The sequence below is a fragment of the Leopardus geoffroyi genome, chromosome B3 (genome assembly GCF_018350155.1).
Source record: "Leopardus geoffroyi isolate Oge1 chromosome B3, O.geoffroyi_Oge1_pat1.0, whole genome shotgun sequence".
In the NCBI taxonomy this organism is placed as follows: Eukaryota; Metazoa; Chordata; class Mammalia; order Carnivora; family Felidae; genus Leopardus; species Leopardus geoffroyi.
Window position 1 is genome coordinate 40844957 of NC_059337.1, and position 19094 is coordinate 40864050.

Sequence of the window (19094 nt, forward strand, 5' to 3'; positions counted from 1 at the left end):
GGGTTCCGCCAGCCTGCACCGCCCCTCGCGGTTGTACCGCCCCAGCACAGATCCCTCCCACCTGTGCCGCCTCCTCCTTCCCACTTCCTGCTGTGTTTATGCTGGAACCAGAGCTAATCTGCGCCTGATTTTTCTGCATGGTAAGATGTAGGATTTGAGAATCAGGAATTCGGTTGAGAAGACAGTGTAATTACCTATAAAAACTATAGTCGAGGAAAAGATAAATCAAAACTGTAATCTGAGAGGCCAGCTTTTAACTTGTTTTGGTTTTGAGGCCCCTGGGTAAGGTTTAGTGGGTTAAGCATGGGACTCTTGATTCCTTCTCGATCTCCGAGTTCCTGCGATTCAGCCGGCTCTAGGGCTCTTCTCTGGCAGGTCGGGACCTGCTTGGGATTCTCTCTCTGACTCTCCCCTGCTTGCATGCACTCTTGCGCGCTCACGCCCTCTCTCTCTCTCAAAATAAACTAACTTAAAAAAAAAAAATTGCTCTAGTTTATGTAAAACATTTAAAATAGCACTTGCAAGCTAGAATAACTGCTTCAGGGATTTGCTTTGGTGGTCGTGGTTTTATTAATACTCTGTATGGTCTAATACTAGGTTCACGCTGCAAGAACCTTTTTCTATTTAATTTTTTTGAGCCAGGTCTTTTCCAGGAGGGCCAAAACAAGTCAGGAAGCTCCAGAAGGAAAAACTTGTAATATAACAGGTGTTATGATTTGTCTTTAAAGAACTTTGACATAAATTCTGAGTGATTTTTTTTTTTTAATTTATGTAATACTTTTTTTGGCCAACAATGACTTCTCTTTTTAAGTTTTGTGTTTAATTACAGTTAACATACAGTTATACTAGTTTCTGATGTACAATATAGTGATTTAACACTTCCGTCTAACACCTGGTGCTCATCACAAGTGCATTCCTTTTTTTAAATTTATTTAATATGAAATTTGTTGTCAAATTGGTTTCTATACAACACCCAGTGCTCATCCCAACAGGTGCCCTCCTCAGTGCCCAGCACCCACTTTCCCCTCCCTCCACCCCTTATCAGCCCTCAGTTTATTCCCAGTTTTTAAGAGTCTTTTATGGTCTGGCTCCCTCCCTAACTTTTTTTTCCCCCTTCCCCTCCCCCATGGTCTTCTGTTAAATTTTTCAGGACAAATGCATTCCTTAATCCCCATCACCTATTTAACCTATTTGCCCACGCTGCAGTGATTTTTAAAGAGTCAAAGGTATTTCAACCCAAGAAGACCAAACTTGCATGTGTGTCAGTACTCTCTACTCCACTGAGACGATGGACTGATGAAAATTTAGCCAGACTATACTGGAGAGCTTTAACGTCCTCTGATATATTTCATCAATATATTTTTTAAAATATTTTATTTTGTAAGTAATCTGTACACCCAATGTGGGGCTGTAACTCAAAACCCTGATATCAAGAGTTGTGCTCCACTGACTGAGCCCATCAGGCGCCCCCATTAATAAATTTAATTGGCTGACTTTGTTTTACATTCATAGGTTCTTCATTCCCATTAGGCCATCTAGACTGAACAATTACATTAATTGGTTCCTGCTTCACCTTTTTGTGCTAATGTTTCCACTGATATAAATGATCGAAATCATATAAGTGTATTGATGTACATTGGGTATAGATTGTCTTTGTTATTAATGGAAAATATATGATTTTCTAGCTTAAAAAAAACCAAATTCTCTGAATATTTATTAACAGTGGATACAAATTTTGTTTCTTCATAAAAATCTTCTACATTTTCTATATCTGTTCAGTTCCCATAATTTAAATGTTAACCTCTTGGGGTGCCTAGTGGCTCAGTCAGGTCCGACTCTTGATTTCTGCTCAGGTCATGATCTCAGGGTTCCTGAGGTCAAGCACCACATCCGACTCTGCACTGACAGCAAGAAGCCTGCTTAGAATTCTTTTTCCCTCTCTGTCTGCCCCTTCCCTGCTTGCACTTGCACACATGCTCTCTAAATTAGTTAATTAACAAACATTTTATTTTATTTTTTAACGTTTATTTATTTTTGAGACAGAGAGAGACAGAGCATGAACAGGGGAGGGGCAGAGAGAGAGGGAGACACAGAATCCGAAACAGGCTCCAGGCTCTGAGCTGTCAGCACAGAGCCCGACGCAGGGCTTGAACTCACAGACCGTGAGATCATGACCTGAGCCGAAGTCGGGACGCTTAACCGACTGAGCCACCCAGGCACCCCTAACAAACATTTTAAATGTTAATTTCTTGAAGACAGAGACTATGATAGGATTTTTTTTTTACAATAGGGCTTAGCACATCATATAAATTATGATGAAATTATTAGGTCCTCAAGAATAAAGGTATTCTGGGGGCGCCTGGGTGGCGCAGTCGGTTAAGCGTCCGACTTCAGCCAGGTCACCATCTCGCGGTCCGTGAGTTCGAGCCCCGCGTCGGGCTCTGGGCTGATGGCTCAGAGCCTGGAGCCTGTTTCCGATTCTGTGTTTCCCTCTCTCTCTGCCCCTCCCCCATTCATGCTCTGTCTCTCTCTGTCCCAAAAATAAATAAACGTTGAAAAAAAAAAAAAAAGAATAAAGGTATTCTGGAGGCACCTGGGTGACTCAATTGGTTGAGTGTCCAACTTCAGCTCAGGTCGTGATCTCCCACTTTGTGAGTTCAAGCCCTGCCTTGGGGTTGCTGATGTCAGCATGTCAGCACAGAGCCCTCTTTGGATCCTCTGTCCTCCTCTCCCTCTGTGCCCCTCCCCTGCTCATGCTCTCTCTTTCCACATTTTTTTTTTTTTTTTTTTTTTGAGACAGAGAGAGACAGAGCATGAACGGGGGAGGGGCAGAGAGAGAGGGAGACACAGAATCGGAAACAGGCTCCAGGCTCTGAGCCATCAGCCCAGAGCCCGACGCGGGGCTCGAACTCACGGACCACGAGATCGTGACCTGGCTGAAGTCGGACGCTTACCCGACTGCGCCACCCAGGCGCCCCTGTCTTTCAAAAAATAAATAAAACTTTGAAAATTTTTTAAAGAATATGGGGCAGCTAAGTGGGTCACTCAGTTGGTGAAGCATCTGACTTTGGCTCAGGTCATGAGTTCCAGCCCTGCGTCCCACTCTGTGCTGACAACCCAGAGCCTGGAGCCTGCTTTGGATTCTGTCCCTCCCTCTCTCTCTTCCATCCCACTCATGCTCTATCCCTCTCTCTCAAAAATAAATAAACATTAAAAAAAATTTTTTTTAAGAATAAAGGTATTCTTTTTATTTAAAGCATATGTTAATTATTGCAATCTCTGGTTTGTAATATGTGTCATATAATGCAATGCTATTTACAGTGATTATCATTTATGTAAAAAAAATTTTTAATGTTTATTTGTTTTTGAGAGAGAGCACAAGTGGGGAAGGGGTAGAGAGAGAGAGAGAGAGAGAGAGAGAGAGAGAGAGAAAGAGAGAATCCAAAGTAGGCTCCAGGCTTAGAGCTGTAAGCACAGAGCCCAAAGAGGGGCTTGAACTCACAAATACTGAGATCATGACCTGAATTGAAGTTAGATACTTAACCAACTGAGCCACCCAGGTGCCTCCATTCTGCCTGAGCAAAGCAAGCACACCTATTTTACATGACTTAAAAGATATTTTTTTTGTATAAGTTTAGGCAGATATTTCATACAAATGTACTACAACTTTTCTTAATGCCCTAGGCCTTTGACATTTTCAAGTTCACACCACGTAGTTCTCTGTATTTTATTTAAATAAAGGAAAAGCAAACATCAAAGGAGAAGCTTTCCTCAAAGTAAACATTTAAATTAAAAACTTTTGCGGGGGGCCTGTGTGGCTTCCAACTTCAGCTCAGGTCATGATCTCACAGTTGGTGAGTTTGAACCCTGCCTTGGGCTCTGTGCTGACAGCTCAGAGCCTGGGGCCTGCTGTGGATTCTGTCTGTGTCTCCCTCTCTCTGCCCCTCCCCTGATCACACTCTGTGTGTGTCTCTTTCAAAAATAAATGTTAAAAATATTTTTTAAGGGGCGCCTGGGTGGCGCAGTCGGTTAAGCGTCCGACTTCAGCCAGGTCACGATCTCGTGGTCCGTGAGTTCGAGCCCCGCGTCGGGCTCTGGGCTGATGGCTCAGAGCCTGGAGCCTGTTTCCGATTCTGTGTCTCCCTCTCTCTCTGCCCCTCCCCCGTTCATGCTCTGTCTCTCTCTGTCCCAAAAATAAATAAAACGTTGAAAAAAAAAAATTTTTTTTTAAATATTTTTTAAAAGAATATCTGCTAGAGATCACTGCTTGTTTCCTAATTTTTTACCTTAATACGTTTTCTTCCCTATTATTAAAAGACAAACATATAAACATAGCTATGGTAATAAACTGCTCATGTGTGCAAAGGTATATTTGCAATTATTTCTGGCCACTTACTTGGCATCTGAACTATGAGAAAGACCAGCAGATTCTCTATGCTGTTCTAATCTCTGCAGGGACCTAGGAAATGAGTTTGAATTAAGTAATTCAGGCCTTTGTAGAAGCCACTTTAACTGAAAAAGAAATAATGTGCATTCAAGAACGATTATGTATTGAGAGGTGTGTGATGACAAAGAAGAAAGGAATACCCTGAGGCTTGTTGATTTTTCTGGTAGGAATTCTAATGTAGTCTTAGACTCCAAGGTTTTTAGACAAAGCTACAGGTTATTTCCAATACATTTCCTGCTATTATAATTAGTTAATTAATTGAATTATAATGTGATTAATGTAATTGTAATATATAATTTCACCTGTTGTCTAGATCTTTTAAGATTCTTTAATTCTAAAACACAAAGTGGTTGTTGATTCTGTTGAAGTACTGACTAGCCTATTTTCTGAAAGTTCAAGCATAATTTATTGGAGAGAATTAATGCCGTGCATACACTTAGGATTGCCTTTCAAGTGAGCATTTAACAAAATACATCCCAAGGCAAGCTCATCTGATCATGTTTTATGCATGGTTTTCAGAGAGTGAAAATCACTCCCCAGGGGTATTGTAATTAGAAGATAGGCATAGGGATAGAAAATAGTGTTGAGTTCCTATTCTAGATTTATAATCACTGTATGCCAGGGATGTACCCTTAGCACATTTGGCATATTTTTAAGGAACTCTGAGACCATGTGGATCTTGGGAAGACGTTTCATTAATTTGTTCTTTTTTATGTGTGTATATATATACAATTTACTCAGTTTTTTTTTTTCTTTAGTTACAAGTTACCATACGGACTAAAAACGTAGAAAAGCCTCATAAATACCTTCCTTTTCTAAAATTCCATAGAATTGTTTTGTTATGGACCCGGCAGAAAGAGTTCGTCTGCGGGTTTTTTTGGTTTTTTTTTTTAAGTTCTTTATTTTGATTTTCATTAAAAAATCCGCTTCATTTCAAGTTTCTCTTCCTGGAGTCAATTACATGGATTTCACCCTGTGGTATCTTTTGAAGAAATGTAATTCTCTGCCTTTCCTGGGTCTTCTTTTCTAAGCAGGTCCATTTCCCTTACTCAGAATCTTAGTACTCACTCTTGGGGCGCCCCGAAAAAGCACCTTGGCACCTCCCACTTGGGGCGGGAACGAATCACAAGCTTCTGCAAAGTTGATGGACGGGACGGTACTGAGCCAAGCCTCGTTGCTGTCATCGCTGGACACTGGCGATTGGTTGCGGGGGTACGGCGCGGAACCAATGGGAGCGGCTTCCCGGGAGAGTCCGTGGAGCGCGCGGGAAAGAGACCAATATAAACTGTGGCGGGAGATTCGTTTTCGGGTCCTTGTCCAGTTAAACACCCTCGGTTGGGAAGTCATTGATTGCTCCCCTCTCCTCGCGTTTGAATATGGTGCGGACTAAAGCGGACAGTGTCCCAGGCACCTACAGAAAAGGTGAGGAGGTTGAGCAAGGCAGTGGGGGGCAGGGGGTTCTCCCGGCAGCCCCTCTGCGAGCGGGAGAGGCCAGGGCTCCCCACCGCCCTTTGAGCCAAATGGTCCAGCCGTTCAGGAAGCAGCGGCCTGGCCCCTTTACCAAGAGGGAGGAGCAGCACGGCCAGGGGATGGTTGGCCTGCTGTACTGCATCGCGGGGCTCTCCTCACCAGGTGGCGGGGTCGGGGACCGTGGTGAGAACGTGGCACTGAGACTCGGTGTCGGAACCTTACAGCCCTGTTTTGAATGCCTCCTTTCCTCTCCACAGTGGTGGCTTCTCGAGCCCCCAGGAAGGTGCTTGGTTCCTCCACTTCTGCCAGTAATTCCGCATCACTTTCGTCGAGGAAAGGTAAAAAGCTCCCCTGCAACCCCTGGAGGAAGCTTCTCCAAAGAGGATCAGGCCGGGCACCGCAGTTCTGACCTGCAAGCCCCTTGACCCACCTTGGAATTTATTTTCCTGAGATTCTCACACTCGAGTTTCTTTCTTGCCCTCTGATACAGTGAGGGGGCTTTGGCTGCCTGACAGGTTGGGGTAAAGGTGGGGGTCACAAGGAAAAGAATCTCAGGCATCAGGGTTAGGGATGGACACGATTTATCTTCAAACCTGTTTTTCTTTTCTAGTTTAGCGTTTTTATTTTTAATACTGACAGATGTCCTTTTCTTGTAGGAGGCTATTTAAGCTCTCTTTTACTAGATTAAGAATTAATCTAGTAGTTGACCGTGCTAATCAAGTTGTCTGCTTAGCGTAAACGTTTTTGTTTTCATTTCTGCATGTTTTTTTGTTTGTTTTTTGGCATGATGTCTGTGTGTGTGTGTTTTCCAACTGTGCAGCTCCTGATACCGCCTTTGGGACATTAGGAGGGAAAACTTGGCCCGATGAAATAGCTTCACACTACTCCTTCTGTGCAAGGAGAGGTTGAGAAAATACTGTGCCATCTGGTGCCTCATTCCTTTCCTAGGAAGTTGAGCAGTTAGGAAGATTAATTCCACAAGGCCTAGTTAAGAACATACAAGAAAGCACTGTGAAGAACTTCATGGGTTCTTAAGTTAACTTAAACTTCCCCATGTTCCAAATTAGAAACAACTTACCAAAAAATATATGCATGTGTGTACTAATTTGCTCTCTTTAGATATAAAGGAGCTGTAGGTCAAAAGTATAAAGGTGATGAATTTATTGAGAATATTCCATACCCTGTACCATTAAATTCCAGTTAGGGCTACATCCCATTGTCTGGTCCACTGGTGTATCGCCAGAGTCAACTGAATAGGCCCTTAATGAACTTATGTTAGCCAAATGCACCCCTTAAGGCATTTTAAAGATCTCTATTTTTTTTTTTAAGTTTATTTATTTATTTTTGAGGGAGAGAAAGCAGAGGAGGGGCAGAGAGAGAGGGAGAGGGAGAATCCCAAGCAGGCTCCAAACCGTCAGCACAGAGCCAGACCCAGGGATCAGACTCAAACCTGGAGATCATGACCTGAGCTGAAATCAAGAGTCAGACTCTTAATCAACTGAGCCACCCAGGTTCCCTTTTTGTTTTCTTCAACAGGTAGAGTTTGTGACAAATGTGTTTAAAGCAAAAGATCTATGTAGTGACTCAGTAATTTGCTCATCTTGCTATTCTAACCATTACTTCATTAGGAGGCAGAAATTTTTCCTCTATATTACTGTTTTAAAATAATCAGGAATCGGGGCATCTGGTTGGCTCAGTTGGTAGAGCATGTGACTATATCACAGTCATAAGTTCAAGCCCTAGATTGGACGTAGAACTTACTTTAAAAAAATCAGGACTGGGGCACCTGGGTGGCGCAGTTGGTTAAGCGTCCGACTTCAACCAGGTCACGATCTCGCGGTCCGTGAGTTCGAGCCCCGCATCAGGCTCTGGGCTGATGGCTCAGAGCCTGGAGCCTGTTTCCGATTCTGTGTCTCCCTCTCTCTCTGCCCCTCCCCCGTTCATGCTCTGTCTCTCTCTGTCCCAAAAATAAATAAACGTTGAAAAAAAAATTAAAAAAAAAAAAATCAGGACTTGGATTTACCTTATGAACTGAAAAGGAACCAAGAGCTTTGAAAAGTGAAACCTAATTTTGTGGAAACTTTCACACTGCTGTATATTTGTTTTGCCTTTCACAGGTGCTTTAACTAAATGACTTTGTTAAGTAAAATTTTGGTGGTTTACACTACACTGTGCTACCTCATATTAGGAAAAATGTGTCATGTTTTAATATGACAATGGATAAGACTATTTGAATAGTTATTCGTCATCTCACATTTTCTAATTATTTTAAGATGAATGTAATACCATATACTCTTTAGATTTGATGTTAAAGAATTGTTTCCCTTTAAGGAATGGCAGTTGTATCCTTAGTTCTTACTTACTTCCATCTGTTTATATTTTATAGTTGAAAATAAGTATGCCGGAGGGAATCCAGTTTGTGTGCGCCCAACTCCCAAGTGGCAAAAAGGAATCGGAGAATTCTTTGGGCTGTCCCCTAAAGATTCTGACAAAGAGAATCGAATTCCTGAAGAGGCAGGAAGCAGTGGCTTAGGAAAAGCAAAAAGAAAGTAAGTTTCACATTCTGGAATATAAAGAAAATACTTATATTCTTTAAAAAATTTTTTTAATGTTTTATTTATTTTTGAGAGAGAGAGAGAGAGAGAGACAGAGTGCGAGTGGGGGAGGGGCAGGGAGCGAGGGAGACAACGGAAACTGAAACAGGCTCCAGGCTCTGAGCTGTTAGCACAGAGCCGAACTCAGGGCTCAAACCCATAAACTGTGAGATCATGACCTGAGCGGAAGTTGGATGCTTAACCAACTGAGTCACCCAGGTGCCTGAAAATACTTATATTCTTGAAAATAAAAGACAAGTGGAAATTGAGTAACTTTGAAGTTTCTCCCTGAACAGATAAGAAAACACAAACCAGAGGTTTTTTCAAACTTGTACTACTCTCTTATTCTAAGTCACTCCCGAATTTCAAACATCAGTGAAAGGTATTATTTTTACTCCTTTCAGTCACCCAAAGAGGATCAGTTCCCAATCAGATGATAAGTGCTATATTATTAACCGTGAACTTCCTGTCTTTATTCTTTAATTTTTACTGTCTATTTTTTATAATCTTTTTTCAAAAAAGAAATTTCTATGTTGGCTTATCTAGCATCAATTCTATTATGTCCACACCTCAGAAAACTACTAGTTCAGCCTCTACAAGAAATAAATAACCAATGTAGAAAGGTTAGAAAATCCAGAAATTTTCATCACTTAGAAAATCACAACTAACACCATGGTGTATTTTCTTTCCAACTTCTCTAAAAATACATAAAAATACTTTAAAAATAAAACAAGGTGGGAATAAAACTGCATGCATACAAAGTTGAGTGTACACGCTTTTTAAAGAAGATTTTTAAATCATGCTTTTGAAGCCTTTAATGTCAGGAATATGCTCATGACAGAGGTTAAGCAAAAATTCAGCACTCAAAAGTACAATTTTTATGCTGTAAAAACATACCAAGTATCAATAGCGATTATTTCTGGGTAAAAACCTCTCCTCCTACTCATTCATTGCTACCAACTTTCAACAACAAACATACTTCTAAGAATTGGGACAAAAATAATGCTACTTGAAAAAAAAAAAGGCCAAGGAAAGCTGCTTTGTAAAAAATAGACTTATAAATAATAGGATCCAGGCTCTTTAAGCAATTTGGAAAAGTTGTGGTTCAAACACAAATTATTTGACTGGAGGTATGGGGAATGGTGAGCATGGGTGGCCACATGGTGCCATATCACTGTCATTATGGCCCTCAATTTACGACCCTGCTAGCTCTCTCTCCTGTACCAGCCAGGAGCCTGTGATTCTCCAGCACACCAAGCAGCAAGTCTGACCCAGGGCACAGTGACCAACGTGGGCAAGAGAATGGTGGCCATGCTCAGTCTGGGACTGCTGCTTCTGGCACTGTTCTACTGACACAGATTTATTCATGCATTCCTTTAACTAGTATACTAGGTCCTCTGAGCCCACAATGTCCACCTGTGCCCTGCAGTTAGCAGCCATTTTCCTTGTGGTCTTGCTTGCTTTTCTATATTTCTACTCTTAGACCCAGGCCAAAGAACTCTATTGTTCACCATTGCATATTCTAAAGCCCAATCCATATGGCGACTAGAAGTCCAATGTGACAAGGAAAACACAGGTCTTCATCAGATCTACTAATTCCACTCTTTATTACGTGAGTCCCCAATTGGACTGACTTACAGAGCATCTGAAGGATTTCACCAGATAACAAATGCTAATATTAAATCTGCTGGGAGTTTCACATACAAGACTGAAGAGAGACAAACATTGAAAATTAATGATGTGACCAGGGGCACCTGGCTGGCTCTGACTTCAACTCAGGTCATGATCTCACGGTTCGTGAGTTTGAGCCCCATGTCTGGCTCTGTGCTGACAGCTCAGAGGCTTTAGCCTGCTTTGGATTCTGTGTCTTCCTCTCTCTGCTCCTCCCTTGCTCAAGCTCTGTCTTTGTCTCTCAAAAATGAATAAACATTAAAAAAAATTTTTTTTAAAGAAATAGACACTCCATGAAATTTTTGGTTCACGTTTTCACACACTGATGCTTAAATGTTACAGTATCCAATATGGCCATAATAGGCTTAAGAAGTGTTAAATCGGGGCGCCTGGGTGGCTCAGTCGGTTGAGCGACCGACTTTGGCTCAGGTCATGATCTCACAGTTTGTCAGTTCGAGCCCTGCATTGGGCTCTGTGCTGACAGCTCAGAGCCTGGAGCCTGCTTCTGATTCTGTCTCCCTCTCTCTGTCCCTCCCCCACTCATGCTCTGTCTGTCTCTCTCTGTCTCAGAAATAAATAAACATTTAAAAAAAAAAAAAAGTAGTGTTAAATCAAGTTAAACCATCTCTATTTATTTATTTATTTATTTATTTATTTATTTATTTAGTACAAGTGGGAAAGGGGCAGAGAGAGAGAGAGGAAAAGAGAAAAATCCCAAGTAGGCTCCATGGGGCTCAATGCAGGGCTTATCATGAACCATGATATCCTTACCTGAGTTGAGATCAAGAGTTGGATGCTTAACTGACTAATCCTCCAGGCACCCTAGATTTTTTTTTTTTTTTAAGTAATCTCTACACTCAATGTGGGGCTCAAACCTATAATCCTGAGATCGAGAGTCACGGGCTGACTCATCAATGCTCCATGGACTGAACCAACCAGGCACACCTTTTTGGCAATCTTTACACCCAAAATGGGGTTCAAACTTAACAACCCTGAAGTCATGAGTTGTATGCTCTTCTGACTGAGCCAGCCAGGCTCCCCTGTTATGAGATATTTAAAAGGAATGTCAAACTCTAGATCAGTAACTAAATTTTGGATTTTAATAGACTTACTTTCATGATCCTGTAAGTTTATTCCAGTTCCCTGTCACTGTTTGGTATCTTGTTCTTTCTCATTCTGATATGACAGGCTAATAGTCAATATTAGGTCCAGAATATATTACAACCCTCTTGAATTATTTGTGACTTCTACTAAGGAAACAAAATATTTGGCAATGTAGCCAAATATGACTACATTGATCATCATAACAATAAAACCTATATTATAGGCTTTCAATTATATGGAGAAAAATTACACATATATTCTCATAAAGAATTTTGATCCGTGGTGTAATAAAATTTGTGACATAAAACTAAGTAATAGAGGTTTATATTATTCCTTTAGGCCCCTTGCTTAGATTTGTTTGTTGAAGAAAGTTGTATCTCTTTATTGATAGTAAATCAATAGATTTACTTTTGATAGTAGATAATAAATTATCAGTTTATCAGAAGGAATTCTGCTATAAACTCCCTAATTTATAATCTGAAACATGGCTACTCCTACGGCTTTATTTTTCTCACAGAGGCAGGGTAAAACTCCTTTCAGTTGCATGGGGGGGAATTCAGAATCAAGAAAAACTATCTACTTAACACCTTGCATAGAAAGAACTATGATACATAAAGTACAGCAGGTCCTTGCCAAAAGTGTGCTTGGCTTATGATCGTGTTCATTTGTTAACATGATTTACTTCCAGGAAAACACAATGAAGACCTCTTGGTAATCTAATAGTAGGTAAGTCAAAGATAGTCTCATACCAAGTTAGAATACCTTTGTTTTAGCTTCCTTCTTTTACTACCTAGCTCTATGACCATTTAGGCTTATGGGATCTAATGTGAAAACTGCTTATTTCAGAATAGATCTCACAGGTCTTCATCAGCTCAAAAAAAATTCTGAATTATGGTTAAGTTTTTAATTGACTTTCCTCTATAAAAAGTGTAATGAGTACAAAATGGCTTTGGGGTAATGTAAATTATTTTTCAAAAGCTGCAACTACCATATGCAAACTTAACCAATTTTGAGATTTTTTCCAATTAGGTAATATGTTTATATGGTTCAAAAGGACATACAGTTAAATATGACAACTTGGTATGTTTTCTCTGCTCAAATGGATTGGTTAATTTTTTTGCTTTTTTATTATCACACAGTCCTTACTGTATGAAGGATTGATTATACTGTTTATTAATCCACTTAACCTGTTGAAAGAAGATGCTATAGAATTAGAGATTCCATTTTTAATAAAAATAGCAATATATCCTAAAGGAGAAACACTCATCTGACAAATTAACAAGTAAAATAAAGATTTTGTTGCTCTGGTACTTGGAATTTTTAGGTGTTGGTCAACTAATGGAGTTTAATTTTCTCTCATTTCTATTCACTTGATGAGACCCATTGCACTATTAAGCTTCATGATTTATATAGGTTGATAACTTTTTTTTTTTAGCAGTTGATATTCAGGTGACTGAGTTCTCTATTCTTTTCACAGAGCACGTCCTTTGCCACCTGATCACACAGATGATGAAAAAGAATAGAACTCTCTTAATTCATCCTTGACTAATGTCTCCTGTTTATTATTCTAGGATGTAAATTTGGATAAATGTATTTGTTCCAATTAGCTTTGTTGAATAGGCATTTAATTTAAAAAATGAGGCTTATATAGAGTTACTCAAAAGCAAGTAATTATGATATTGGAGAATTTGTAAGATTTGTTATTGGTTACTTACCTTGGTATTCAATATAACGCAGTATTTGGTTTCTTTTACCTGTTATTAAGCTTCTTGTTCTTGCTAAAAATTAATCATTGAATGGTGTTCTAATTACAAATCTGCTGTATTTGAGATTTTCTTAGATCTTTGTACTGCTGCCATTTTTATTGGCGTTTGATTATTAGAATGGTGCCGTATTTTTGTTCCTTTTATTTGCTTTAAGAAGCAGAGTTAGATTTTTGCACATTAAAAAAATTCAGTATTAATTAAACTGAACCTAACCCTTTTTAAGAAAGAGGGCCAAAGATGCAATGTTGAAGAAATTTGGATGGCTATGTATCTTCTCCTTAAGAGCAATATGGCCTGAGAATTTAAACAGTTGATAAAGTTTCTAACAACAACAAAGCAGATAAAATAAGAATTTTAGAATTAGACAGGAAGATTTCATAGACTACATTAAAAGAGAGAAATTTTCCTAGAAATGCATTTGATTCAGTATCATAAAATACAACCTTTTGGGCCTGTACTTTTCAAGTTGGAAATCAATAAAACATAAAAGGCAAATCATGCCATAAATCCAGAGATATGTCTAGAGTCCTTAGAGCTACCATTATATATTTTAAGATAACCAGGGGTATAATTAAAGAGGTGGGTATAATATAACTTAGTAACTGATATTCTTGCTTCCTTATCACACTTTTTGCTTCCTGATATTCTGTTGTCTAAGTTTACCATGTTTTAACAAGTATGTTCTTCTGAAGTTTGTTTTTAATAAATGAATACTTATTTTCACAATAGATTATCCATTTGTGTGCTTCCTAAGATTACCTCCTACTAGATAGTTCTTTGTTTTTCCTTCCAAATACAAATCAGTGCATTGATCTGATTTTTATCAACTTCCAAACTAAGTTTTGATGATTGTAGATTATATTTTTTTGCTTTGTCTTTTAGAGATGGATATTAAACAGAATGTTACCAAATTGAGAGCCAAGTTTTTATCCTTAGTACTTCCTTGATAATTAGTTTTCTTATTAAGGAGTAGCTCAAACCAACTCTATCAAAGTCAAGTTTTGATGGATCTGAAATCTGATTTGCTAGTTTTCACTGATGGAGAGAGAAACTTTATGGTGCTGTATGCAATGAAGTCTAATACTGATATGTAATTGTTTCTAAAAAAATTTGACCTAAAGTACCTAGTCTTTCCAAATATACAACATATGATGATGTCTCACTTTAATTAGGCAAAGATTCCATGTAATCTGTTTCATTGTCAAAACTTTTGTGAAATATTGGCAACTTAGCCTCTTCTAAACATAAGGGAAGTACAGACTCCCTGTTTCCATTGAAAATTGAATCAAAAAATAAAATTTATACATTAAAAAGATAATTAAACTTAAGTTTGTAATTTCATACCCTTCACAAAGTTAATCTGGTTTTCCTCTGGTTTGTTAAAATTATGTTATATTATTTATTTATTTATTTATTTATTTATTGTTAATTTTTTTTTTATTGTTTATTATTCTTGAGAGAGAGACAGAGAGACAGAGAGACAGACAGAGAACAAGCAGGGAAGAGGCAGAGAAAGAGGGAGACACAGAATCTGAAGCAGGCTCCAGGCTCTGAGCACTCAGGACAGAGCCAGATGCAGGGCTCGAACTCACAGACCGTGAGATCATGACCTGAGCTGTAGTCAGCTGCCCAACTGACTGAGCCACCCAGGCGCCCCATGGTTTGTTAAAATTATTAATACTAGTGTAAATATCTTTGCCAAACAGTGATTAAAACTACTTTTCTGGGATTTTTGAACATTGTGAGGATCATATGTATTTTGTATTTATCTAATTTCACAAAGGAAGAGCAATACTGTAGTGAGAGTTGTACAGTGTGCTCAAAGAGTTATTTATGGACAAATGCTTATTTTTTTAAAAAGCAGAAAACAAAGCCTAAATTAACGTTTCCATATATATATATATACACTGCTTACAGATTTCACTGTACTTAGAATATGTCATGCTAATTCACTTTCGGAAAAATCGAATGTTCAGCTGGGCCTTGGTCCAACCAAAATTGTTATAATGGTTCTTTTTACCTTTGAGGATAGCATATGGAGGTGGAAGAGATCCTTACTGAATCAAAACTTCACTGAACAAGAACTCATCTTGTTCAACTAAAGCCAGTTACAGCTGTTCATTAGGTGAACTGTTTTATTAGTTGGAAACTCTAATTATGAAAAATGTTACGAGTTAAAAATTAGCATTTCTCTAATTCCCCTCCTCTTATACTTGGTTCTGTCCTTGAAATAACTCATAACAACTTACTCCTTCCACATTACAACCTTTAGGTATTTCAAGATAGCTATTACATCTTTAGCCTTTAGCCTTCTCTTCCTAAGGCTAAACATTCTATTGTTTATATCACATGTATCTTAAGTGAGTCCTTGTGTTAGGAGCTATGTCTTTTGTGTTATATATTGCTTAGACATTTAAGTAGTAAATTGGGCTACATTTCTTCTGGCTGATCCCAAGTATTCACTAACTGTTACACTCTAGTTTTGGTATCGTTTATATTTGGAGATGCCAGTGAACTCTAGGATATTTAAATATTAATTTACCTTAGGAATACTTAAATATTAATTATTGAGTAACAGTGTTAGTGGGTTTTTTTTTAATGTTTATTTGTTTTTGAGAGAGAGAGAGTATGAGCCAGGAATGGTCAGAGAGAGGGGGAGACACAGAATCTGAAGCAGGCTCCAGGCTCTGAGCTATCAGCACAGAGCCCAATGTGGGGCTTGAACTCACCAGCTGTGAGATCATGGCCTGAGCCGAAGTTGGCCGCTTAACCAACTGAACCATCCAGGCACCCCTGAGTGTTAGTTTTTTTTTTTTAATCATTTAAAAAAATTCTTTACTTATTTTTAAAATAATCTCTATACTACTGTGGAGTTCAAACTCATGACCCGGAGATTAAGAGTTGCATGCTCTTCTGACAGCCAGCTAGTCTCCCCAGGTTTTTAAAAAATAAATGTTAGAGATCCTAATTTTTTTAAGTTAATTTATTTTTGAGAGAGAGAAAGAGAGAGAATCCCAAGCAGGGTCCACACTGCCATCATGGAGCCCGATGTGGGGCTCAAACTCAAAACAGTGAAATCATGACCTGAGCCAAAACCAAGAGCCCAACGCTTAATCAACTGCACCACCAAGGAGCCCATGATACCCTAATTTTCTTAAACGATTACAAGGGACAAAAAAAAAATGAAAAAAGCCTTCAAGAGATTGGGGGAAAAGACCAGAGGTCCCATATTGATCTACAGGATGAAAGAACTGTTCTGACTTTGAAGGCTATTTGACATCTAGTCCAGATCTGAGAGAACTGTCTTAGTTATGGTTCATATTAAGAAAACTCTTCCAGTACTGCTCACAAAATCCTAAAAATGTAGTTAAACCCACATAGCTAGTTTTAGGTGTGGATTTTGCTGCACAACTTTAGAGGTCTCCAAGCAATGACTATGCTGAAAATGATAGAATTATAGAAGTCATATGACCAGTTAGTAGTTAAACGAGTTATTCATACACCTATACAAAAGCAGCTGAATTGTAAAATAGAACTGTAGGAAGAGAGGATTTAAATGAATGCTTTAATAACTCATTTCCTCAGGCAGTGGGAAAAATGAATGATGCACAAGAACCTGCATTTCTATACTACCACGTTTAATCTTAACTACCCAATAAAGTATTTCTTTCTATAGAGCACATTTACCATAATCATGTTTTAAGGTTTAGAGACATCTAAGTCCACCATAGTTTTAGATAAATCATTGCTCATTGGGCTCAATAGTTTTATTTGTTTTTCTAATTAAATTTTTTATTCTGTTGGCAATTGAAATACTATCATCTATTTTGTCATGGTAACAGGTTTAAAACTTGTCACCCACCTACAGCCAGGTTTGTTTATGTTTTTTGATTTTTTAATTTTTATTTTTTTAAGTAATCTCCATACCCAACGTGGGACTTGAACTTGCATGTTCTACTGACTGAGCCAACCAGGCACTCCTTTAAAAGCAACTGTTAGTTACTGGGTGTATTCAGATTCCACTTGAAAATTTTGTGTGTGTATACTCTCACATATTTGCATGTCCATGGCAAGGGTAAACCACCTACTACTGACTTTCGATTCTCAAGTGATTTCCTAAAGCTTTTGCTGAACTGTCTAGGGTAAATCAATTTAATGCCATCTCATGTGTACAGGAAACCAACAGACCTGCTCTCTTTTAAGTTACCAAAGTTCATTTCCTCTGCCTCAGATGAGGTGAACAACAGTTTAATATTGGTGACTAAGAGGCTATCATGACCAATAAAATGAGGCCAGCAGTTGCAAGCACATTCACGGCCATGGAATAGAGAACAGATTCAGGAGCTACTCAAGCTTTACTGCCTTTTTTTTGTTTTTTTAAGTTTATTTATTTATTTTCAGAGAGAGAGAGAGCAGGGGAGGGGCAGAGAGAGGGAGAGACAGAATCCCAAGTAGGCTCTGCGCCGTGCAAGACTTGAACTCACCAACCTTGAGATCATGACCTGAACCGATATCAAGAGTCGGATGCCTAACCAACTGAGCCACCCAGGTGCCCCCAAGCTTTACTGTTTTAAGCAGACATATTCAAGATAAGAAAGTCCATCCAAGATTTGTACTAATTTTTTTCTGAATGCTCAACTACATTTCTCTGAATATTTAACTACCACTGATATGGGTCATTTTTCTTTTTTATTTTCTTTTTATTTTTTTAAATGTTTATTTTACTTTGGAGAGAGAGAAAGAGACAGAGTGCAGGCGGTGGAGATGCAGAGGGAGAGGGAGACACAGAATCTGAAGCAGGCTCCAGGATCTGAGCTGTCAGCACAGAGCTCTACATGGGTCTGGAACTCAAACTGTGAGGTCACGACCTGAGCGGAAGTCAGATGCTTAACCCACTAAACCACCTCAACACACCCCTGTTACGGGTCAATTTTCTAAAGATATGATTAATCATATTGGGTTTCATGATAGCCCATAGTTTCCTCAAATACTTTCAAAACCCAGATCACCCTGACAGAAGAATAAATGAGGTCTCCTAACATTTTCCTTCTCCACAGTGTAGGTATGAAAGTTTATTTTGAGTGGAGGATTAAACGTCTTCCTCCTTCCCCAGTTTGATTACTGGCTTCTTTTGACCTTTTCTCATTTTTTTCTTTAAATTTTTTTTTTTCAACGTTTATTTATTTTTGGGACAGAGAGAGACAGAGCGTGAACGGGGGAGGGGCAGAGAGAGAGGGAGACACAGAATCGGAAACAGGCTCCAGGCTCTGAGCCATCAGCCCAGAGCCCGACGCGGGGCTCGAACTCACGGACCGCGAGATCGTGACCTGGCTGAAGTCGGACGCTTAACCGACTGCGCCACCCAGGCGCCCCTGACCTTTTCTCATTTTTAAGGATCAGAATTATTCTACTCGATTGATAGCCAATCGTTGTTTTTTCTCCATTTAAGCGAGGTTATTTCCAGATCGTACACAAACGTGTGCAATCCTCACAGAAGAGAGGTGAAGACAAAACTTTTCTCACCATTCGGTTTCAGAGGCTGTCACAGGAGAACCAAGTGCCTGAAAAAGCTTTCGTAGCATTGTAGATTTTTTAAAACCCAGTTGAAACATAACTGAAAATCCACAAGAGGGAGATACTTGCTAAATCGCCAGAAAATAACTCCTACAAGGGACCAGACCAGAGCCTTAGGAAGAGCCAATAGGTCGGCCTGGGACTCAGGGCGGGAGGGAGCAGGTGTATACAGTGGCTGGAGATTGGCGGGGGGTGCCGCAGCTGAAGGGAAAAGCAAGTTGGGCTGCGTGTCTCTGGTAGCTAAGAGTGTGTCTCGTCTAAGACCAGGAGCAAAAGGTAAAAGGGTGTCGCCAAAGATGAGCACCCGCTCCTAGCTACCTTCTGGTAGTCCCAAAAGAAATGGGGGTGGTTGTCTTTGAAGGTACTTCCGCTTAGCAACCCCACGCGGTTGCTAGGGAGGGGCCGTAGCCTGGATAACCCGGAAGTGATGGTGTCCATTTCTCACTGCCTGCTTTAAGTTCGTCCTAT

At 39.5% G+C, this 19094-nt stretch overlaps 1 protein-coding gene across 2 annotated transcripts; it reads left to right on the forward strand.

Moving 5' to 3' along the window:
• Positions 1-34: 34 nt before the first annotated feature.
• Positions 35-13780, forward strand: PCLAF (PCNA clamp associated factor). Of its 2 annotated transcripts, none has more exons than XM_045447916.1 (5): positions 35-140; positions 5501-5869; positions 6175-6255; positions 8304-8466; positions 12764-13780. In XM_045447916.1, exons 2-5 carry the CDS (start codon positions 5824-5826, stop codon positions 12807-12809), a joined length of 336 nt encoding a protein of 111 aa, XP_045303872.1. In that variant the 5' UTR covers positions 35-140; positions 5501-5823; the 3' UTR covers positions 12810-13780. The 2 variants fall into 2 exon arrangements, with proteins under 2 accessions (XP_045303872.1, XP_045303873.1); XM_045447917.1 differs by lacking the exon at positions 35-140 and adding an exon at positions 11975-12012 and having other exon boundaries at positions 5666-5869.
• The last annotated feature ends 5314 nt before the right edge of the window (positions 13781-19094 follow it).

What these genes read in the sequence shown, in the direction of transcription:
- PCLAF (XM_045447916.1), top strand. Translation starts at nt 5,824, where the DNA reads ATGGTGCGGACTAAAGCGGACAGTGTCCCAGGCACCTACAGAAAAG. An exon ending in CCCAGGCACCTACAGAAAAG is followed by an intron (nt 5,870 to 6,174) that starts GTGAGGAGGTTG and finishes TCCTCTCCACAG; the next exon opens with TGGTGGCTTCTCGAGCCCCC. An exon ending in TTAGGAAAAGCAAAAAGAAA is followed by an intron (nt 8,467 to 12,763) that starts GTAAGTTTCACA and finishes TTCTTTTCACAG; the next exon opens with AGCACGTCCTTTGCCACCTG.